The sequence below is a fragment of the Nannobrachium achirus genome (genome assembly GCF_963921795.1).
Source record: "Nannobrachium achirus genome assembly, chromosome: 7".
Taxonomy (NCBI): Eukaryota; Metazoa; Chordata; class Actinopteri; order Myctophiformes; family Myctophidae; genus Nannobrachium; species Nannobrachium achirus.
In genome coordinates this window covers 52,332,526-52,353,675 of record NC_137816.1, presented here as the reverse complement: position 1 = coordinate 52,353,675, position 21,150 = coordinate 52,332,526, and the positions used below count along the sequence as shown (strand labels likewise).

Here is a 21,150-nt window from a genome sequence, read left to right as displayed (position 1 = left end):
TGGGGGCCCTTGAAATTAGATTCAGAATCAGCTTTATTATCACATCACACAGGTTTACAGACTTAGGCCTAACAAAGTGGGTGATTCGTGCATATGTTACCATTGTAGTGTTATTTCCAATCGAAAAAAGAAAGGGAAGAAGAAGAAGAGGAAGAAGAAGAAGAAGAAGAATGTATAGTGAATTAGTTGAGGGCTTGAGAATGACTGCCTTTTAATGAACGCTGCACTATAACTGGTGAAGCACTGATGAAGGCAGTACTTTAGAAACGGCTGACGTCAGGTGAGAAAGTGAAATCAACCTGGCCCCTCCATGTGGGAGTGGCTTCACTCCTTTAACCCCTTCACTCTCAGCTGTCTGATACTGTGTGTAGTCGTACACACACACACACACACACACACACACACACACACACACACACACACACACACACACACACACAACACAGGCTATACCAGTAAGACACCTAAGGGGCGACCTCGCCCAAAATCTGTCTTGGCCATATATGGATTCTGTCGTCTGACATCTTTTATGCCCATGGAGATCCGGGCCCTTTTATGCCCAGAGATCCCTGCTCGGTGTATCTTCTTCTTTCGTGTATCATCTGCCATCACCGTGATGTCACAGTGATGTGTCAGCCTTTTAGTATATGACATCACTGTGTGTGATGTCACCTGTGATGTCACAGTGATGTGTCAGGGGAACCACAGTGTCAGGCGTTATATACAGACAGACAGAGATACGGTCAAGCTGTGACGGTTCACATACTAAACTGCGACCTACGGTCGCAATGAAACTTGTCTTAGTTTCCCCATAGTTTCTATTGTACAAGTTTCCCCATAGTTTCTACTGTGTCTGTGTCGCAGCTCGCGGCAAAGATTACGTTGCCCGGCCAGTGAGAGAGAGAGGGCGTGTCTACTTCACATTCCAGGCTTGATTGACAGGTGCCCTGAGCACTGTAATTTACTCCCTGGAACCAACCATCCAGACCAGATTGACAAATGAAACCATGTTGTCACGTTTTCTCTATGAAAATGGAATTAGTTATCGATTTTCCGTTTGATCTCAAATGACGACAGTGCTGCTGCTGTGCTGTTGGACTTGAACGCAGAGTAGACGGAGTCTCTCTATCGCTGCAGCCAGCAGGAGGACCAACAGGACAGGTGCATGCTATGGCTGGACTCTGGATCAAGAGTGAATAATAACAAGATTCAGGGCAGATTCGTTGTTGTCCCACGCCAGCAGCGCGGGTTTGTTGTTCATCGTCAGTGGGTCGCTATTTATTTACTAAATCAACACTCCAAATATAACTCTTCGGATTACTTTGCAATCGGTACAGCTCAGAAGAATGAAGTGATCGCAGATTCGCAGGCAGCTTCGCGTGTTCCACAACAAAGTCTCTCGCATCGAGCACCACCGCACTCATGGAGAAAGTTGCAACAGCGTCTCCGTTCATATATGGGCTAAACGTTTGGCCCACTACTAGATAGTAGTTGTGTTCATCATCTTGCATGCAGACAGACCAGACCAGACCAGGCTGCTGCATGAGACTTGAGCACGGATTTCCCACCACCACGACCGGACAGGCACACGCACACCGGCGGCCGCCTGGGATCGGGTTGCAATGGAGAGGAACGGGACCCTGCCGCCGCCGCTGCAGCAGAATAATGTGCTCAGCACCCAAAGCACTGCCAAGGACCGGGTGAACAGGTAGGCCATGAGCCGCTAACAGGCTAGCAGTGGATGGATGGATGCACGTCTTTAGTTGTAGTTAACTAAACACAGAGAGTTAACACTTAGGAGTTACAGACCCGTCACCCGTAACACAACGCACTGTTTCCCCAAACAGTGGGTCGGGACCCATGTGTGGGTCGCAGACACATTTTATGGGTCCGTTTAATTTTTTTGTTTCCAGTGTACACTGGGAATAAATCACAGTTTACACTAAATAATACAACCAGATTATTAATCACCGATAAACTTTCCGTGTTATTGATTTATTATGATGGTTATTCATGTCCCTGTCAGTCCAGACTCCAGATGAAGTGACATTCATTCCTCCTGTGAACCTGCTGTGTATCATGTAATTTATAATCATTTGTAGAGAAGTTGTACAGAAAAGGTCCCAAAGTAGAAAATGTCCCACAAATGGATAAACTGATAATGTCAACGAAAGACGTATGACATCCACCATGCTCCATGGACAACATGGGATAGCCACCTATAGCTCTATTATTGTACAGTACACACTTGCTTTGTGTAGGACATTTGACAGGGGAACATACAAGTTGTATAGCCTAGTGTTTTCACATCCATGTCAGGTTAAGTGTAGGACAGTGTTGCAGTATATAAAATGATATAACTAAGTGGCTTAAATTGTCTTATTGTCTTATCTATACTGTAGATAACTACTGTATATTGGCTAGTAACATTTGTTTCCTTCTGGAGAGTTTAAGCAGCATGTCAGATTATAGGATTACATAAGCATCTTTGAGGCTTTGGGTTGAGCCAGAGTCTCCCATGGCTTTTCACTCAGCCTGGAATCAGATTGCTGATGACTTGGTTCATTGTCACAACAGACAGACTATGCACAAAATTGCAATTATATTTAAAGAAAGAAAGAAAGGAAGAAAAAAGTGATCTATGGGCAAAATATTATACCAGATTAGTAGGGCTGTCACAAATTCTCACATTCATGAACATTTACTTTACAATTAATTACAATTGATCATCATACAAATACGTGTTGTGTGATTATTGTTTTTGGCATTGAAATGAACTGGAACATGTGAATAAAAATTACATTTCTGTTGGAAACGATTATGACGTTAATGCAAAAGTAAGTGCAGTTATCTCAAAAAGAGTGTCTCTACTCAAATATCAGCGATACCTGATTTAAGATGGTCATCATGACAAAGACTTTGGACAATCACTTTGGACAGTCTTATGAATGATTTAATGCTCTGACGGCATGTGACTTTGCTTCCTCCAGTCTGGATCCGTATGGCTTTGAGCGGTCAGAGGACTTCGATTATGAATCATACGAAGAGATGATGTCAGAGTACCTGGCTGTGCTCACTAGGCGAGCTATCCAGTGGTCAAAGCTACTCAAGGACAGTAGCAAAGTGGAAAAGAGTGGCAAATGTGAGTGTGATAACCATTTAAGTATGTTATTGTTTTTCTAGAGTGATATTCCTATGCATTTGTTATATTGTTATTAATGTACTGACATATTATCTTGCTTATTATATTGATGTGTATTACCTGCTTATTGTAAGTCGCGTTTGGATTAAAAGCGTCTGCTAAATGCCTAAACTCTAAACTCTTAAGTACATGCGTACATTATAGCTCTTTCACAGAATAAAATACTGGATTCTAAAGTGAGTTATTGTATCACCCCTTCAGTAAAGCGTTATGTACGAAAGGGGGTCCCCAATGAACATCGGGCTCTGGTCTGGATGGCTGCCAGTGGAGCTCTTGAACGGCTGGAGAAGAACACAGGCTACTATCAGTCTCTCCTGGTCGCCGAGCACGACCCCAAACTGGTGGAAACGGTCCGCATAGGTCAGGCTTTGTTCGCTCACTCATATAGGGCTGTCACGATTATGACATATACATGACGATTAATTGTCACTCATATAATTGCGATTAACGATTTAATTGTGTTTTTGTCGTTGACAATTACATTTCTGTTTGGCCATTAGGCTTTGAAGTTGCACATGGTAGATATGACACATAACCTAAATATACAAAGAAATTACTGACATATTTGACAACCTTATACTTAAAAAATAACATGATAGTGGAAATAGCTGATCTACAAGCTCACAACGTGTTGTGAGCTTGTAGATCCATTTCCACTACTTTTTGAAAGTGTTTGAAACTATATTAACATTTCTCAACATGGAAACGATTATGCAAAATAATTGCGATTAAACGATTATGTAATAATAGTGACAGCCCCACTCACTCACTCACTCACTCACTCACTCACTCACTCACTCACACTCTGTTAAAAGGTCTTTCTCTCACACTCGGTTCATTGGCACTCACTCACACACTTTCAGTCTCTTACTTTTGCTCTCGCATGCACAATGTCTTTCTCTGCGCTCTCTTTCTCTTAGATCTGAACAGGACATTTCCAGACAATGTCCTGTTCCGCAAGACGTCTAACCCATGCCTGCAGAAACCTCTGTATAATGTGCTGCTAGCATACGGACACCACAATCCAGCAGTGGGCTACTGTCAGGTAATGCTGAGCTCTTCAAATAGAAAAATCCATCTTAAACCTCAATTCATAGAGTCCACATTTACTAGATTGGCTAGATCTTGATACCTGAATTGGTCTTCCAAAGTCCTATTGTGTTAGTGGGTCATCACATTGAGGTGATGTAAAGTGCCTGCCCTGCATGGCCATGTAGGCACATTTCTGTTTTTCTGAAAACAAAGAAATATTAAGTTTGATTGTGGAAACGCTGTCAACCACGCACCACAAAATGATTTGCTCTTCATCATAACAGTTCTCTGGATACAGGACCGTTTGTACTTTCTTGTTGGGTTTCTACTTGACAGTCCTTTTTCTTTTTTTACCAAATTGTATTACATCATGCATTTTTCGAGTGAAAGACTCAATGCATCGCATTTAGACAGCATACAGCATGAATGAATAATATACACACACACACAGTGTACAAGAATTCAACCCCAGAACAAAAAGGTGGAGCGCCGTGCTGGGTGGCCTACCCTGGGCTGTGTCGGTTGTGGGTTACAGCCATCACGATTAGAGGAAGCTGTGGGGGAAATAGCATGAACCTTTTCTGCATTGTGGCGGAAGAGAACATCATCATGAGATCATTTGTAGCTAATTTGGTGGGGGGTGAAAACATGTTTCTGCAACAAGCAGTTAACATTAAAGAAAAAAGAGAGACTTGAAATGATCTGCTTTTTATCTGACATTTTGTGCCTATTATAGATCATACAGAACGAATTAGGACATCGAATTAGGACATCCAAGTAAACAGAACAAACAAGCAAACCAATCTTTTTCTGAGTGTAGAATCTTTTAGAACAGTTTACTATGACAACGCACCAGATGGTCAGAGCGTGGTGGAAACCGTGGAATATGAACAAATTGATTATCTGCAATAAACAGTGGTATTTGTTGCATTTGTGGAACCCCTATGGGTGGATGTTAAATCGATCTGTGTTGTTTAGAGGCCACTGAATGGGTGATTCAAATTTAACGTAGATTGGTAGTTCACGATTTTTGGTTTTTAGGTGAATTTTGGACAGAGTAGGAGTAATAGCAAAAAGTGTGTTTTGAAGTAAATGCGAAAAGATAGAACATCAATCTAGTTAGGTGGAAATCGGCATATATGGAGAGGTGCATCATGATCCAAGGAATCCAGGGGGAAAAAAGTTTGATTATTTGACATCTGGTTATAAAGTGGCCATGTATAGCGCCACCATGAGGTAGATTTGAATAATTTGGCATGGAGTATTTTCCATCTGTCTACTGTTAGTGTGCATGCTAAGTTTGCAGACCTGTCCAGCAGTGTTTGAGATTAGCTGCGCACTAGTCTCGCAAGGCCAGACTGTCGACTCCCGTCATACAGTCTCGTGGACCGGGGGTCTTATGATGAGGACCCGGTTAAAGCGAAAGTGAAGCCTCCTCCCCACTTCCATTTCGTTTTTAACATCACATACATTTATCCTAATATAAATAAAAATGATCTAAGCGTATTTAGCTTGCTGCTTAGCATAAATTACATTTTAGATACAAATAGATACACACATACTATTGCATATGACTTGTATAAACAAACCACCTGTGTGCATATATCAAATAGGTACATTCTTTGGGTGATAGATTCCATATACTGTTGATAAATGTACTGTAGAAATAATGTTGTTCTCCCTCTTGTTCAATTTGTTTTCCTAGTAGTAACAGCTGGGTAGTTTCTTCTATCCTGTCACCTGTTGACTTGGATGAGGTCCTGAAATATAAAGTGGCTACAGCAGTTTGTTCAGCTATTTGCCTGTATGTACTGCCACCTAGTGGTTATGGTTGCATCTGCAATGCTCACCTATAAGTCACAACATTTTAACCTGTTATAAGCATTAGCCTAATTGTTCCTCTTTTCCAGTTCAATTACATGTTATGCCACTCTTACTATTTTCGTATTAACGGATGAAGCTCTTTCAAAACATACAGCTTGCTTTTCTGCCTATAAATATAATGTTTATCATTAAAATCCCTTTCTAGAACACAGTTTACATACCTTTTCTTTTCCATTCGGGTTAGCATTAGTTACTTGGGACAGAATACGGCTATGTTTTGTATGATAACTTACAGTGGGTTTATTTAGATTTTTCTAATGAAGAGTACTGGGAAGGAATCATTTTAAACTGTGTTTGTTTCTTCAGGGCATGAACTTCATCGCTGGTTACCTGCTCATCATCACTAAAGATGAGGAGAAGTCTTTCTGGCTGATGGAGGCTCTTCTGGAAAGGATATTGCCAGGTGTGTGTTGTGTTGTCTTACAGCACCAATAACCGTATCGCCGTTCTGGTTTTGCTCTGTGCTATGAATAAACCTTACAGGAGGTCACATGGTCTTTATCTCTCTGTAGCTTAAGACCGACGTGTCTGTCTTATCTCATTCTCTCACTCAAACACACACGCACAGTTTGACGAGGCAGTCACACTGATCTGCTTCTTGTAATTAATTCAACTACCTTGTTTATCATAAAGCCTATGAGGTATTCTTTAGAGGTACTTGGTGTTTAACCAAAGTATTGAAAAATAATGAATACATAGCTACAGTAGCTGTCTAGTCTCATCAGTGTGAATGTAGCCTATAATAATTGTTTAATCTGTAGAAACTACTTTAGATCTGTCTCCTACGGCAGTTTTCAGGCCGTGACCCCAAAATAATCATATTTTAACTGGGGACCCCCCACCCTGACAAGCACTAAGAGTTGAGGCATTACATTTTGTATAACACGTTTCTATTGTGAAATTAGCAGATCTACATGCTCACACATGTTGTGAGCATGTAGATCGGCTATTTCCGCAAATTCTGCCTTTAATATTTGACGATTTGGCCAATGTTTAATTTATCATTTAACAAAAAACATTGCATGGATGCACCTGGGATGCATCCTCAGTGATGTAGCCCAAGCTCATTTGTTTGCAAAATGAATGTGTGTAGATAGATACTTTTTTTTTTTTTAAACAAGATAGATACCTTTTATCCCAAGGGGGATGTGTGTGTGTGTGTGTGTGTGTGTGCCCCCAAATACACAGCCTATGAAAACAGAAAATATATACGTAAAGTGTCAAAAGCAGTCAAGTGTCACATCACAACACAAATAGCAATACTTAAAGCACAACTTATCAATGCAGTGCCAAACAAAAAGTGTCCAAACAGTCAATGCTTTCAGCGCCTCTTTGACTACGGAGTCCACGTATGGTATCGTGACGCCCCACAAGCCCTGAAAACTAAGCTCCAAACAGCCCAAAACCCACTAATTAGGGTCCTGCTTAACCTTCCCTATCAGACTTGCCTCACCGCTACTCACCAGTTAAGAGTGGGGTGGCTCAGAGTAGATGACAGAGTACAGCAACTTGCAATGGGCCTGGTGTACAAGATACGCTACACCACAAAGATACCCATGTACCTGTCAAAATACTTTATAAACGTTAAGGATGTCTATAATTACAACACCAGAGGCAGCGCCACAGATCACGTTCAACCCAGAGTCAAATCAAACAAAGGGTCAAACTTGTTCTTCTGCTATACCACCAAAATGTGTAACGCCTTCCCGAAGGCGTTAACCGCCCTGAAAAAACACTTACCGGTGGCAGCCGTTCACAACTGGCAATAACAAACTTAGCCCAGCCTTACCCTCCCCTGACCCTTCTTTGTTTTTACCTACTGTTTGTTTTTTTGCACCGTTTTATTTTTTCCTTTTTTTCCCCTGACTATATCTACTGCATAGTACGGTGTTCTATTTGTCTGTCATTCAATGTTATATGAATATGAGATACTTCAATGGTTTCCTGTGGAAATAAGCTTAGTCTTTTCTAGGATCTCCTTTTAGTTGACCGTGTACCAGTGAACTGTACCGTCATGAAACTGTACCCTTTTCTATGCAAACTTCTAATAAAGTCTTCAATCAATCAACCAACCAATCAATCAATGCTAGTCTGTGCTACACAAGTATCTCACAGCCATGTCAAACACAAGCAATAATACTCAATACTACCAACACAACCCAATAATGCAGAGCCAAACAAAAGTGTCCATTGGTCTGTGCAAAAAAACACGAAAAGTGTGTGTTTGTGTTTGTGTGTGTGTGTGTGTGTGTGTGTGTGTGTGTGTGTGTGCACACACACGTGTGTGACTAGACTACTATAGCCCAGAGATGCTGGGGTTGAAGACGGACCAGGAGGTGTTAGGGGAGCTGGTGAAAGTGAAAGCCCCTGGAGTGTGGCAGACCATGGTGGAGCAAAATGTCAGTTGGACCCTGGTCGTGTCCCGATGGTTCATCTGTCTCTACGTAGATGTCCTCCCAGTAGAGGTGAGAGAAGGATGTATCAAAGTTGTGGTGCCCCCTAAACCACTGCTCCCGATGAGCAGGTTGGTACTTTGCATGGTTGCCTCTGCCATTGGTGTGTGAATGTGTACCACATAGACTCATTAACACATAGGGTGCCCAGGATTATTCATGATCGTTGCCATGGAAACCTGCCATTTTACCTTGTTTTGAAGGTCCAGGGAAAAAGTAATCAGAGTAAATGTATTCCGAGTATGTCCTGTTTATTTTCACAATAGTATTTTCTTTCACTTTCAGAACAGAAAAATAACAATCAGTGCTTTTGTAACGGCCGGTAGAGAAGGCTGTGTTTTAAACATGAACGTGATTTAAAAGTTAGATTAGGAGATAAATGCACTTTTGTGCAGCAGCATAACACTAGTCAACGAGTGAGCTGGATTTCCCGGTCATGTGATACTCCATTGCATTTTGGGAATTGGAGTGTTTCTCTCCACCGCGGTTGCCTTGTACAGTAGCTACAGATTAATATAGTTTACTGTACAACGCGTCGTGGGCACCGGGAGACATCGGAAAGAGTTTGACGCGTTGGCACGTAGTGGACCTCCTATGAGTTAAATAGTGTTCTGTCATGGTTGAATATGAAGTACATTGTAAGTCCCATTTGAATGGTCGAAAAGATGAGAACTAGCGCTTTTTAAATCCATAAAACGTATAGTTCTGATACTTGCTTCTGATTGGCTCTGTAAGATACTCAATAAACATACCTGGACAGCAGCATATATCGGTATCACTGTGCCAACATCGTAGCTTTGCGTCTCGTTTGTACCACTTCGCTAATATTAGTGGTGGCATGTCAGAAAATGTGAGATAATCCTGAGACTCCAACATGTTAGACAATATGTAAAATGACTACATCAGGTGAAGTAGTATTGCGGGTGGGCATGCATGCATTCCCGACATGCATCGTTACTGACTTGTGCGGCGTTAGATTATGTTATGGTTAAAACGGTCTGTTCAGTACTGTTATACTATCCTAGATAAACTGTATGATTTAGTTTGTTGTACATTCTTTGGTACCTTCTCTTCCAAAGACAGTTCTACGGATCTGGGATTGCCTGTTCTATGAGGGTTCAAAGATCCTGTTCCGTGTTGCTCTGACGCTCATCCACCATAACCAGCAAGTGATTCAGCAGGCCAGGTCACTGCCGGACATCTGCCAAATCTTCAAACAGATTGTACGCGGACCATTCGCTGATGAATGCCATACTTTCATGCAGGTAAACTAGATAGGACTTGTGCCATAAATATCAGGTTGTAGTACGTCCAGACATACTGTATGTATTCGTATTTCAATAAATGTAAAGATCCTTATTTGTACTGGGCGATCAGGCTGTCCACGACCTGATAAAAACCTAGATCTAGATGAGGTACAGTTTCATCTTATTGGAGGAGGATGTAAATTGGTAAATTCAAGTTCACAACGAACCATGATGCGACACATTGTGAGCTTGTAGATCTGCTATTTTGACAATTTCTTTAAGTAGTTAAAACCTATAATCCCATTTGCCTTTTGTCTTTCCTAGACAATCTTCACTGAACCAGGAAGTCTCTCCATGACAACCATAACCAAACTGCGGGACATGTGTCAAGCCCGCATCGTTGCGGAGGGGTCCTGATCTGAACCCTAGCCTGTCAGTCAAACGCAATACACATTCCATTTTTGTCTCCTTTACACTCCTTTGGCTTTGATTGGGTGACCTTGGAGTTTTGGAAAGACAGATGATTCTGACTTTGGGATAAACTCCCAACACCTCATTTGCACACTTTTTTAAGATTATGGTTGTGAGTGACCGATGTTACTGTCACAGTGATTGCTGCGTTTAATTTGTGTCTTAAATACACATTCAACCAATAGCATTGCATAACTGTAAATTGATTAATGGTATATACACAAAGCGATGACTATGCATTGTAAAACTTGTAGCATCATTTTCTATTTGAGAAGCTAAATGAATATTGCATAGATTACATTTGGGTACTTTCTAGACACTTGGAATAGGTATTTTCACTGTGAAGTTTGTCGTAAGTGGATCGACTTTATTTTCTATGAATCTGGTATCATGCATAAATTTGCACTTTACTCCTGATAGTGTGCTACAGCAGAGATAAAGCTTAGCAGAATGTTGTATGTGCTCTACGTAGTTGATGCCCTCAAGGGGGAATTATACACAATGTGACATCAGATGCAATGAATCAGCTTTTCAGATTATCAACGATAATTTCACATCTGAATAATTCTTTGTCTAGGTTACAAAAGGTGGGTGTGAAGTGCTGCACCTCCCTCCGCTGAATTGTTTTTTTCCTTACATCGGCTTTGACGATGACGATACCGATTATTATGTGCCAACAGAGTGTCCTTGTCACATTCTGACCGTGGAGGTGGGGGAACTGCTCTGTATTTTTTGCAAATATGAGCCGGTTGTGTGATTTCACCGATACTGTGAACCTGTCATGGTCCAATAAATTAGCCACTTCAACCTTAAACGACTTTGCTCTGAGCCTGTGGTATCTGAATATGAATACCGGTAGATCCAGAATTTCTCAAATAGGAAGAGTTTTACTTAGAGGGGAAAATCACGTCATAATCATAGAACATGGCTGGAGGGGGACTTTATGTGTGGAGTTGTATTGTCACAACTATGTTTTTCATTCCTTTACAACATTTCAGTAGCCATTGATATTCTTGGGACAGTATCAATTGTCTTGGATCACATGAAGGTTGCCCTCCAGCCAGCAACATGATAAGCACTCTGGCCTTCTTTCTGGTTTGGAGAAATGGCTATGGCTCCTGAACAAGCTTTGGTGCACACTGCACTGTAGTGAAATGCTGACCTGAATTACTGGTTATCTATACACAATTAAAGTGCTGCCCTCTTTCCTCACAATAGCGTCACTGTTCTTTGTCTGGGTGTTGTTTACAGGAAAGGCCTCGTAGCCTTGGTAAAATTAAACACGTAAGAGCTATGACAATATACAGTATTTTAAACGATAAAAGAATTTAGGCAGTCACACTGATCTGTTTCTTGTAATGAATTCAACTACCCTGTTTATCATCAGCCTATTAAGTATTCTTTGTATTTAACCAAAGTATTGAAAAACAATGAATAAATATATGTTGGCCACTATTGAAGAAATTATAAATGAAGTTTCTTTTATTGGCTTTAGTAAGATGCAAAATAGAAAACAAGATCAAAGCATTCTCTATAAAAATAAAAGATCAAATCACTACAATTGATATTAACAATCATTGGAGAGGGGAAATCAAAACCAATAATTCACTCTGAAGAATGGAAAAAAGAAAAATGGCACAATCCAATTCTATTTAAATAAATGTATAGTCTCTTATTGTATATGGCCCCAGCCATTCAACAGCATTTACACATAGCAGCAACAGATATTGTATGGACTTCGCAACTTAAACCAAAACCAAACGGTGAGAAAAGCCTCATTGCATTTACAGCAAAGTTATATTGGCTTTTATACATAGGCTTCCCTTTTCATTGCAGGATATGGGCCTCATTATTAAATGCAAAAAATACAGAGAAAATACTTTTTGTACAGTGGGATATTCATTACACTTGAGAATCTTTGTTCTAACAACTCTCAAACTAACAAAAATGTTAACTTCTTTCCTGTCTATTGTAATCAAACCACTGGCCTACTGGACAATGTCTACAGTAGTACAGTACTGGATAAGAGGCAAATAATTATGTTTTGTAGAAAAACTGTCAATTTTGCCGTTCAATTCTGACCTGTTTTGAGTATGACTCAAAACGATATAATTCGATACAAGATTGGTTACTCATAACCTTTCTTCTCTCCCATTTTATAGTCACTTTAAAATGTGACATGAAAATGTCTATTTACAAAAAGTATTTGAAACAATATCAAATAGAAATTAAAGCATGTGAAAGCAAATTAAATATATTTAAATGGGACTAGAACAGAGCCGAAGAGACAATCTAACAGGGGCAAATTTTGAACAGGAGCAATTTTGAGAAATAATATATGATTATTAGGGCTCATGTGGATAGGACCACTTTGTCCTTGTACATTTGAGCCTACTCTACAGCCTAAAACAGGGGCAACTAATTTATACCAAAAAATGGTTAGTAAAAAGCAAATATTGGGTTTCTCTTCACCATCCATGTACAGCAAGTAACAGAAAGTCAACACAAATACTCAAAGGTCACATAGGCAGTGCAGACATGCGCACACATTTGCATACACACATACACCCCAAAAAACACCGAGCATCAATCGCTTTCACTCACTCATGCATGTACTCACACTATAACCTATTCTTACACTCACGCAAACATCATGCGCCAGATACACACAAGCAGGTTCAACTGCACTACATTTGCACGTATGACAGTTCAGCTTTACACCTGAATGGATCATTCAGTCTGGTTTACGACAGGGATACTTGTGATGTGGCAGCAATAAGGAGAGTGGTCATGTCCATTCAGATGGTCTGGTATCCAGCATGGCTCCTCTTCCTGCCAATAAGGTACGCTATGAGGACAATGAGCACCAGACCGGCCAGAGCTGCTCCCACAATGATGGGGATCAGCATTTGGTCTTGGTCCATCTGACACTCCTCCGCTGAAGGAGAGAACAACAGAAGAAGTGTATTTTAAGTTGTTCAGCGAAGAACATATTTTGCTGCACATGTACATTTGTTGAGTACATGTGATAATCTATGTACATATATATTCCCTCCTGGTAGAATACCACCAATCCTCAGTTAAAGTTTTGGCAATGAGAAGCTCCCTTCGGAACAACTGGATGTTGAATGCCATGCTCAAGGGCACATTTGAGGGCACACAGGTGTTGATTGATTGAAAAGCATTATTCATATACTGTACACTTAACTAGTAAATTCTTTCCATGTTTTTCCAGACCATCACAAGGCAACTCACTGATAACCCTTAGTAACAGGCATTGGCAGCTGCTCAAAGTGGAAAGAATAGGTAAAGAAGACTAAACTAAATGACAACGTGGGAAAAGAGCAAGAATCTCTTGTGAATTGTGCGAGATTTGTAAAGAGGTGAGAGGATGGCTGTGGCCAGAGAAAAGCAGATCTACCTGTAGCAAACTGATTGGTGGTGACCCCAAAGGGCTGGACTTGCAGTCGGAAGGTGTTGAGAGAGAATGCAGCTGCCACAGCCAGAGTCTGCTCTGCGCTGCACATGTAGGAACGGCCCAGCGTACTCGGCATGTAGTTAAGGCTGTTGTTACTGGCTGAGAGTGGAGCTGGAAAAAGGGAGAGAGAATGATCAGGAGTCGGGACAATTTGATGCAGTCCAAAAACACCATGTACCTTACTAAATGTAAGCCAGGTTTATATATGACATATATGATAGTAGATTACCAGTCATATCAGGCCAGCCAGCAACCAGAGCCATGCCACTCAGGTGGTACCTTTTAGAGGTGGTATTCTGAAGATGGAACACCATGAGGAAGGAAGGGGGAGATGAAAACACTGATCAACATTAGTATGTATAGCAGGGGTCTTCAACAGGGGGTCCGGGACCCCTAGGGGGTCCTCCAAATCTTTGTGTAATAGAAAGAAAAAAAATCTCCTTTTTAGCCAGATTCTTAACTAGATTCTGAGAACTTTAGCCAAAAATAGCCGATCTACAAGCTCACAACGCCTCGCGCTGCGAGGCGTTGTGAGCTTGTAGATCGGCTATTTTCGGCAAAGAGGTTTGGTGTAGAGGGGAGAAGTATTGACAGTTCAAGTGGTTAAATATCTGAAAACACAAATTGATATGAATCCAAAATACACTGATGATTGTGCTGTCAAACAATGCAACGATATGGAACCTATGACAAGGTTGTGGGGGTCCTTGCTTCATCTCTCTCTCAACTAAGGGGTCCTTGGCCTGAAAACGTTGAAGACCCCTGATGTATAGTATAACAGAAGTTTGGCTCACTGCCTCACTCACACGCACGCATGCACACACACAAATTAGAGGCCTAACATTACCAGAGTGAAGGTAAAGGTAAGGTTGGTGGTTGTGTCCTGCATTAGCACTAAGGCTGCACTGCTGGTACCACATGATCCTGTAACAGTTGTCAGATTAGGATGCAGGTTCACAATTTCCTGCACAGTCTGGCAATGGATAGAGAAAGAGAGAGAGTAACAACTATTATGGTCTTGTATCAAGGCAGTCCATATGATACTGCAACTGTCACATTGTATTTACTGATTTTCAAAACGGTTGGCAGATATTATTTGAAACCTTTACATATTTGTTCACAAATAGAAGCTCTACACGCTCACAATGCGTAGCATCACAACTCATGAGCTTGTAGACTGTCTATTTTCCTATTGTTGATAATAATAATTTGGGATTGTTGCCCAAACGTTGGGCATTACCTTATTCTGAGATGCAGAGAAAAAAGACACGTTAAGCTGCAGTCCCATGTAGGCCAGGAGACATACTGTGCCATTGCTATTGGTTAATGAATATGTGCCCCGTTCAGGTGGTCCTGGAGGGGTCGGAACTGGGGCTGGGGTGGTTGTTGTCACAGGAGGAGGGGGAACAGTTGTACTAGTCTGATCAGCGGTGCAGACACTTTCTGAGGGACACAAAATGTTAAGAATTACAAATCTGGCTTACTTAGAAGCACATACAGTACATACTGTACACCAACCAACACAGACAAAGACACACACAGGCAGAGTGTCATACCATTAGGACTCAAATCATCCCCGAGCATATAAGCCTCCATCTTCACATCAGAGAAGGTGACGGTGGCTGTGCCCACTGGAACACTGGCGGCGCTTACACAGCTGTAGGTGGTGTTGACCCTCGCCCAAATCCCAACAGACGTCGACACCACAGTAACCACATCTACTGTAGATGGGTCAGAATTAGTATCATTAGTTACAAAGATACCTGCGGTGCGGATCATGAGCAATGTAACATAATAACAATAATAATAATAATACACATTACGGACTTAGGGATACAAGTATTATGCCAAATCCATGTTTCTTTTTTTAATTAATTTCAAAAAACTTTATTTTTAGAAAATAATTATTTCAAGAACATGTAAATCAAAATAATATTAATTTAATTGCTTGTGACTTGTGATGTCCTCACCAGAGCTGTTGGCCTGAGGGAAGACAGCAGTATCACTGAGGTTGTACTGGACTGTCAGGTTGGCCACAGTGTAGAGGCTCCCATTGGTGGTGAAGCCCAGTCCCAGGGAGTGACCCGCTCCGAACACGCTCACCAGCCATGGCGAACTGCCGTCGCTGCCGCATGAGCTCCTCTCCGTGTCCACCGTGGTGGAGTCTGGGAGTGGCACCTGTGCAGTACGCTGACGAGATGAGGGGGGAAAACTGCGTTGGTTTTGAAAGTCGGACATGATACGCATCGCTGTTGATATTGCATTTCACTAATTCACTTATTGAGTATGCAATAGCAAAGTGGGGCTGTCAGGGGGCTCCAGGGAGGCCAATTGGGAAGGAGAGGAATGTGGAAAAACTAAAACAAACATACACACACACACACACACACACACACACACACACACACACACACACACACACACACACACACACACACACACACACACCTGTATTGGTTTAAGAAACACAGGATAAGATGTTGATTTCCTTTATATTATTAGTTTTTTTTATTAAAATTCAACTCATATGATTAGGCATATTGTACCAGTTTTAAGCACTCTCGAAAGTCTCGATACAACCTGGTGTCCCTATTTTGGGTGTTCTAAAATGTTCGAACATTTTCAAAAAATAGCACACACAAAAACGAATCCAGAAGCTCACAACATGTTGCGATATGCGATGCATTGTGAGCTTATGTCGGCCACATTTGTTGGAGCCTTTGCAGGAAAGGTCTGGGAACCCCTGCACTATGACAGGGTACAGCAAGAAGGTTTAACATACCGTGCCACCGGTGGCATCATATGTGATGGAGAGGACAGCAGAAAGCTCCGCTTTGATGCAGGTGGAGTTTCCCTCCCTCACTTCCAGTGTAACAGCCTGGACGCAGCCTGCAGACACATTCAACACATGGTGCATAAAGTTACTGAACAGCCTCCATGACTGGATGCCAGAAAACATATTTAGATGTGACAAAGGCCACTCATTTTATTAATATAACACTAGGTAATACAATAAATAATTTACGACAATATTACTATTACTAACCACACTGAATTGATTGAATACATTATTCGAAGTTTGCATAGGAAAAGCACAGCACAGGACAGTACAGTACAGTACAGATCCAAGGTCTACACACTGTACAAGATCTACTCTGTAGTTTATACTATTGACCAGCAGAGAGCTGTAGAGAGCTACTAGTTGAGACTAAAAGGCCAAACATACAAACATCTTCAAAAGAAATGATTAGCCTCTAACCTCAAACTCATGCCTGTACTTAAAGGTCTTCAAACAAGTAGCACTCTAGCTTATGAGTGGAATTTGAGTTGAGGAAGTCTTCCTCTATTAGTAGACTTATGTGAGAGTTTCCAGAAGTACTTTGAATGAGTGATGAAGAATGAAGAGTGAAGGTTGTAAACAAAATTATAAATAAATAAAAGGCTTCCTCCTCTCCCACTTCCCCCCATCCTTTCCAAGCATGGCTCAGACTGGCAGAATTACAAAACATTATTTACAACCTCAGCTTACTTTCCCTGGCACTCCTACACTCATAACAGCTATTAATAGCCTATCCCAGAAGATGCCAACTCACTCCTGTGTTTGTAGCTGTTTGTGGGTTTAAAGCGTTGGGTGAACACTTTTACATTAATTGATATTAAGCATTGTACTGGTATGTGTATACAATGGTCAAAGATGGTAAAGGGATTAATTTCAGAAGGTTTCTATTCTCAAAAATATGTACAAAGATGTTCAAGCAACCATTTTTTTGTTTTATGTTTCTGAGTGTAATCAGCAATATTATAATACTATTTGTTACCAATAGGCTATTCAGTCCTCTGTTCTCTGTTGTATCAGATGTTTCACTTTGTATGAATTGAGTACAACAGGACCATAAACAAGCCCAAAATCTTTCTTGTGGTCTTCATCCTTTTAGTTGACCTTGTATCAGTGAACTGTACTGTCCTGTACCTTTTCCTATGCAAACTAATTAAGTATTCAATCAATCAATAAATCATTACCATTTGCTAATAATCTCCTAACCAAAGCGTGGGATCAATACGTTTTTATTTTGTATTTGTGTTGCCTGGTTTACTTTACTGTATGACTAGCCCAGCAGTGGTTCTCAGACATTTTCATGTCAAAGGAGTCAAGGACCCCCAGATCCCCATCTGAAAATAATGTGTGCCATGCAGAGGGGGGCTCCTCTAGACAATATTTGTGTTAATTTAAAAATTATTCAAAATTTGCAGTCTTTCAAAAATAGCAGATCTATGAGCTCTCAGTTGTGTTAAAGTGGGTAAACTAATGTGGAGTCACAGCAATGAAAGATGGGGAGAGAGAGAGGTTATAATATTTTCTCTTTCAAACAGAGAACGCCTAAACTTCTCTCTCCCTCTCAGTCTCCCCTCTGTGTCTCACACAGCTGCTGCGTGCTGGGAGAAAATATTCGGTTCGGGATTTCATATAATGGGGGATGAGATTTCCAATTTTCGTGATTTTCATGAGGTCGGGGATTCCCTATACTGGGGTTGACACTTCCAATTTTTTAGGTCGTGATTTCCGGGGTCGACACTTCCCGAGTGACTTTTCCGCGACTAAGGTCGACTTGAAAAGAGGTCGTCTTATCTGGCTACCATGTGGCTGGGGTCCCTTTGGAACGAGCCCCCCAGAACTAGCCCATACAGTGGTCCATTCTGTCTCTCTCCACCCCCTCTATCTAACGCAGCAGTAGCCTAAGCCCTAAGAAGTAAGTCATCAGACATCGTTAAAGGAAAAATTTAAGACTGTTAAAAGTATATAGGCTATATATTTTTAGCAGTCATCTCCCTTAATCTATAATAACTTAATAACGTTGTTATTGTGCTGGGGTGTTTCCTTGCAGAACGACACATCCCCTGGCCGTACGTATTTCTGTTTTGTTCCACTCTTTATGTTGACATTAAATGTCAACAGAAACAGTGGAGGGACATTTTTGTCAGGGGGAGCTCAGCCAGAGCTCTTAATTGCTCCCTTTGAACTTCAAAGGGGTTGTGCACTATAAGGTAATTGATTGATTGGGCCATAAAAGTGTCACGTGACTCACGTCCTCGTTAGTGATCTCTCTAATCAATGAAATCATTAAAGACAACTACCTTTTTGATGCCTGTCATAGAGGGGAGGGGGAGGTGGGAATGTTTTGTGTACACACAAGCTTTCCTATTTTTCCTTTAATAGGCTACAACTGCATTGAGAAAATAATGTTAGGCTAATTATAGGCATAAATATGAACCGAATGAGCAAACATCGCAGTCCTACGCGAGAGGCCCAACAAACAGCCAGCACAATAGAATCCCTCCAACATGCTGTGTCAGAGCAGAGGGCAGAATGACAGGCTCACACTGTTTATCTGGACACAAAGCGACGCTGCGGTCACGTGAAGCGCTCTTCGGGACAATGCGCGTCTCTGCCTGCCTGCCTGTCAGACAGACTGACAGTGCCTCTCTCTCAATAACACACAGTAATCGGCTGTATTTTAATCTTTTACTGTCATATAATAAGATACGATTGCCTAAAACTTATATTTAGGAAGAAGGCATGTCGACACCTGCAACAAAGCCACCACAGACCACATAAGGCAAGGCTCGCTCCCATTTCGTAATACATTTGCAAGCTTTTCTGTAAAATGTACAATAGATCGTGGCACGTAAGCCTACTTTTATACTGTCGCCGTCACACTACTAGACGTCTACATTATGACGTCGTTTTAAATGATAGGCTACAATGACGTAAACACACACACAGACAAAACACTCACCTAGAATCGGAAACCAGACGATGAGAGCGAACAAAGAGCCTGTCATGATGTTTCAAATCAAATCCTTTACGGTGTTATTAATATTAACAATAAAAAAAACAACGTGGCCCACTTTACAAACGCAGGTAGATCAGATCAGATCAGCGCGCACTTGACGCGTCGCTTCTTCCTGTGCCGTCAAATCGTAGCTCGGTCGATATTACAAAGTAACGGTTCTTAACGGTTTGTTTGTTTTTTATTCCGTTCTGGTTTAATGTAATTCTAGGCGTCTTCGTGGTCTCTGGCTGTGGAACGGCATGCTGTCTAGTCTAGTGTGTAGCAGCAGCAGATGCGATCATGGTTCATGTCCCGGAGAAAGAATGTCCGAAGTCATGTGAACCAGTGGCTTTAGAAACACCCAGCAGCACGGTCACGTGAGGTCTGAACAGTGCTGTACTGTCAAAAAGCACAATGCTTTTATACAGGCAATATAGCATGTAATGTTTTCATATTACACCTACACTCATCAAACCGGTTAATGTACTGTGTCAACGTCTCTATAATCTAATAAGTTATAACATATATAGATATAGCTAATCTTCTCCTCTAAATGTATTGTAAGCTTCGACCTGCTTGTACGGGGGTTTTAGATGATCTAAAGATGCCCATATATTTTAGATACCAAAATATATGGGCATCATTGTAGCCACACAATCACACCCGAAATATTGAGATGATTAGTAAATTGAAATCCCAGACGGGGTAGATTATATCCCTTGTTCCCTCTTGTGCTGCTTTCTGATTCAGGCCCCAGCAGCAGCATGTGAGCCGTCCCATGAAACCGGTCTGTGCAGTGGGGAAGTCAGCTGATGGCTTGCATCAATTCACGAGGGTGTGCAGAAAAACCCCTGAGGGAACGTTGTGAATGTCCAACAACTCTTATCGGGACCCTGTCACATTCTGCTTGCATATTTGATGGGTTTAAACGGAGAACATGACACTGTTATGGCAATTAGTGTTGATACATAATTACACTGAGAACAGCATTATTACCACATTGCTGAATTATCAGCAGTGTTTTTACTTTATTGAAAAACATTTAATACCCAGTTCCTACTTAACTTTATCAACATTATGCATTGCCTAGTGTCAGTGTGATAGTTGCAGGGCCCTTGGCTTTCACATGGGAGTGTTAAATAATGCTTTATTCTTCTTAGCATTAGCTTTTTTGGACTTATCAGCATATCGATATCGGTATATTAAACATTTGAGACCAAGCATCCAGTCCACATTGAGAAAAGGCAGTTTTGTGACATCCAATAGTATTATGAACCAACGTGTTTTGTAATCTTTATTGTGCATTACACCACTGGAGTCTTAACTGGCAAGCTGTAGACTCTAGAGAAATAGTAGCACAGTTGACACAAGGTCTCCCTTTGTTACTAACGGTTTGAGCTGCAGCTGTCCTAACTAGGAATAATTTGTTGTACCAAATAATTACTCCCAATTCAAGAGACAAAATCTAATTAGGCTGCAAAGGATAGGAGACATTCATTGCATTGCCAGCAAAAGGAATTAAGAGCAAACAACCCACAGAGGTGGGATTCCT

At 41.2% G+C, this 21,150-nt stretch overlaps 2 protein-coding genes across 3 annotated transcripts; one reads left to right on the top strand and one right to left on the bottom strand.

The window, feature by feature from the left end:
• Positions 1 to 1,116: 1,116 nt before the first annotated feature.
• grtp1a (growth hormone regulated TBC protein 1a) lies at positions 1,117 to 11,445 on the top strand. The gene is made up of 8 exons (XM_080729550.1): positions 1,117 to 1,708; positions 2,991 to 3,142; positions 3,404 to 3,562; positions 4,123 to 4,247; positions 6,425 to 6,521; positions 8,411 to 8,583; positions 9,651 to 9,836; positions 10,143 to 11,445. The coding sequence occupies exons 1-8, from the start codon at positions 1,623 to 1,625 to the stop codon at positions 10,233 to 10,235; spliced, it is 1,071 nt and encodes a 356-aa protein (XP_080585676.1). The 5' UTR covers positions 1,117 to 1,622; the 3' UTR covers positions 10,236 to 11,445.
• Positions 11,446 to 11,749: 304 nt separating this feature from the next.
• lamp1a (lysosomal associated membrane protein 1a) lies at positions 11,750 to 19,914 on the bottom strand. 2 transcript variants are annotated; one of them, XM_080729857.1, is made up of 9 exons: positions 19,563 to 19,914; positions 16,550 to 16,656; positions 15,738 to 15,957; positions 15,324 to 15,488; positions 15,008 to 15,210; positions 14,615 to 14,740; positions 13,997 to 14,063; positions 13,711 to 13,878; positions 11,750 to 13,227 (listed from the first exon to the last, which is right to left on the bottom strand). In XM_080729857.1, exons 1-9 carry the CDS (start codon positions 19,606 to 19,608, stop codon positions 13,088 to 13,090), a joined length of 1,242 nt encoding a protein of 413 aa, XP_080585983.1. In that variant the 5' UTR covers positions 19,609 to 19,914; the 3' UTR covers positions 11,750 to 13,087. The 2 variants fall into 2 exon arrangements, with proteins under 2 accessions (XP_080585983.1, XP_080585984.1); XM_080729858.1 differs by having other exon boundaries at positions 15,324 to 15,485.
• Between the last annotated feature and the right edge of the window lie 1,236 nt (positions 19,915 to 21,150).

Bases quoted from the DNA above. Each gene is read 5' to 3' on its own strand.
- grtp1a (XM_080729550.1), top strand. From the start codon at position 1,623: ATGGAGAGGAACGGGACCCTGCCGCCGCCGCTGCAGCAGAATAATGTG. The intron at 4,248-6,424 runs GTAATGCTGAGC...TTGTTTCTTCAG, and splicing joins CAGCAGTGGGCTACTGTCAG to GGCATGAACTTCATCGCTGG. The intron at 6,522-8,410 runs GTGTGTGTTGTG...GTGTGTGACTAG, and splicing joins TCTGGAAAGGATATTGCCAG to ACTACTATAGCCCAGAGATG.
- lamp1a (XM_080729857.1), bottom strand. From the start codon at position 19,608: ATGACAGGCTCTTTGTTCGCTCTCATCGTCTGGTTTCCGATTCTAG. The intron at 15,489-15,737 runs GTGAGGACATCA...ACCCATCTACAG, and splicing joins CCCTCAGGCCAACAGCTCTG to TAGATGTGGTTACTGTGGTG. The intron at 13,879-13,996 runs GTAATCTACTAT...CCCTTTTTCCAG, and splicing joins TGGCTGGCCTGATATGACTG to CTCCACTCTCAGCCAGTAAC.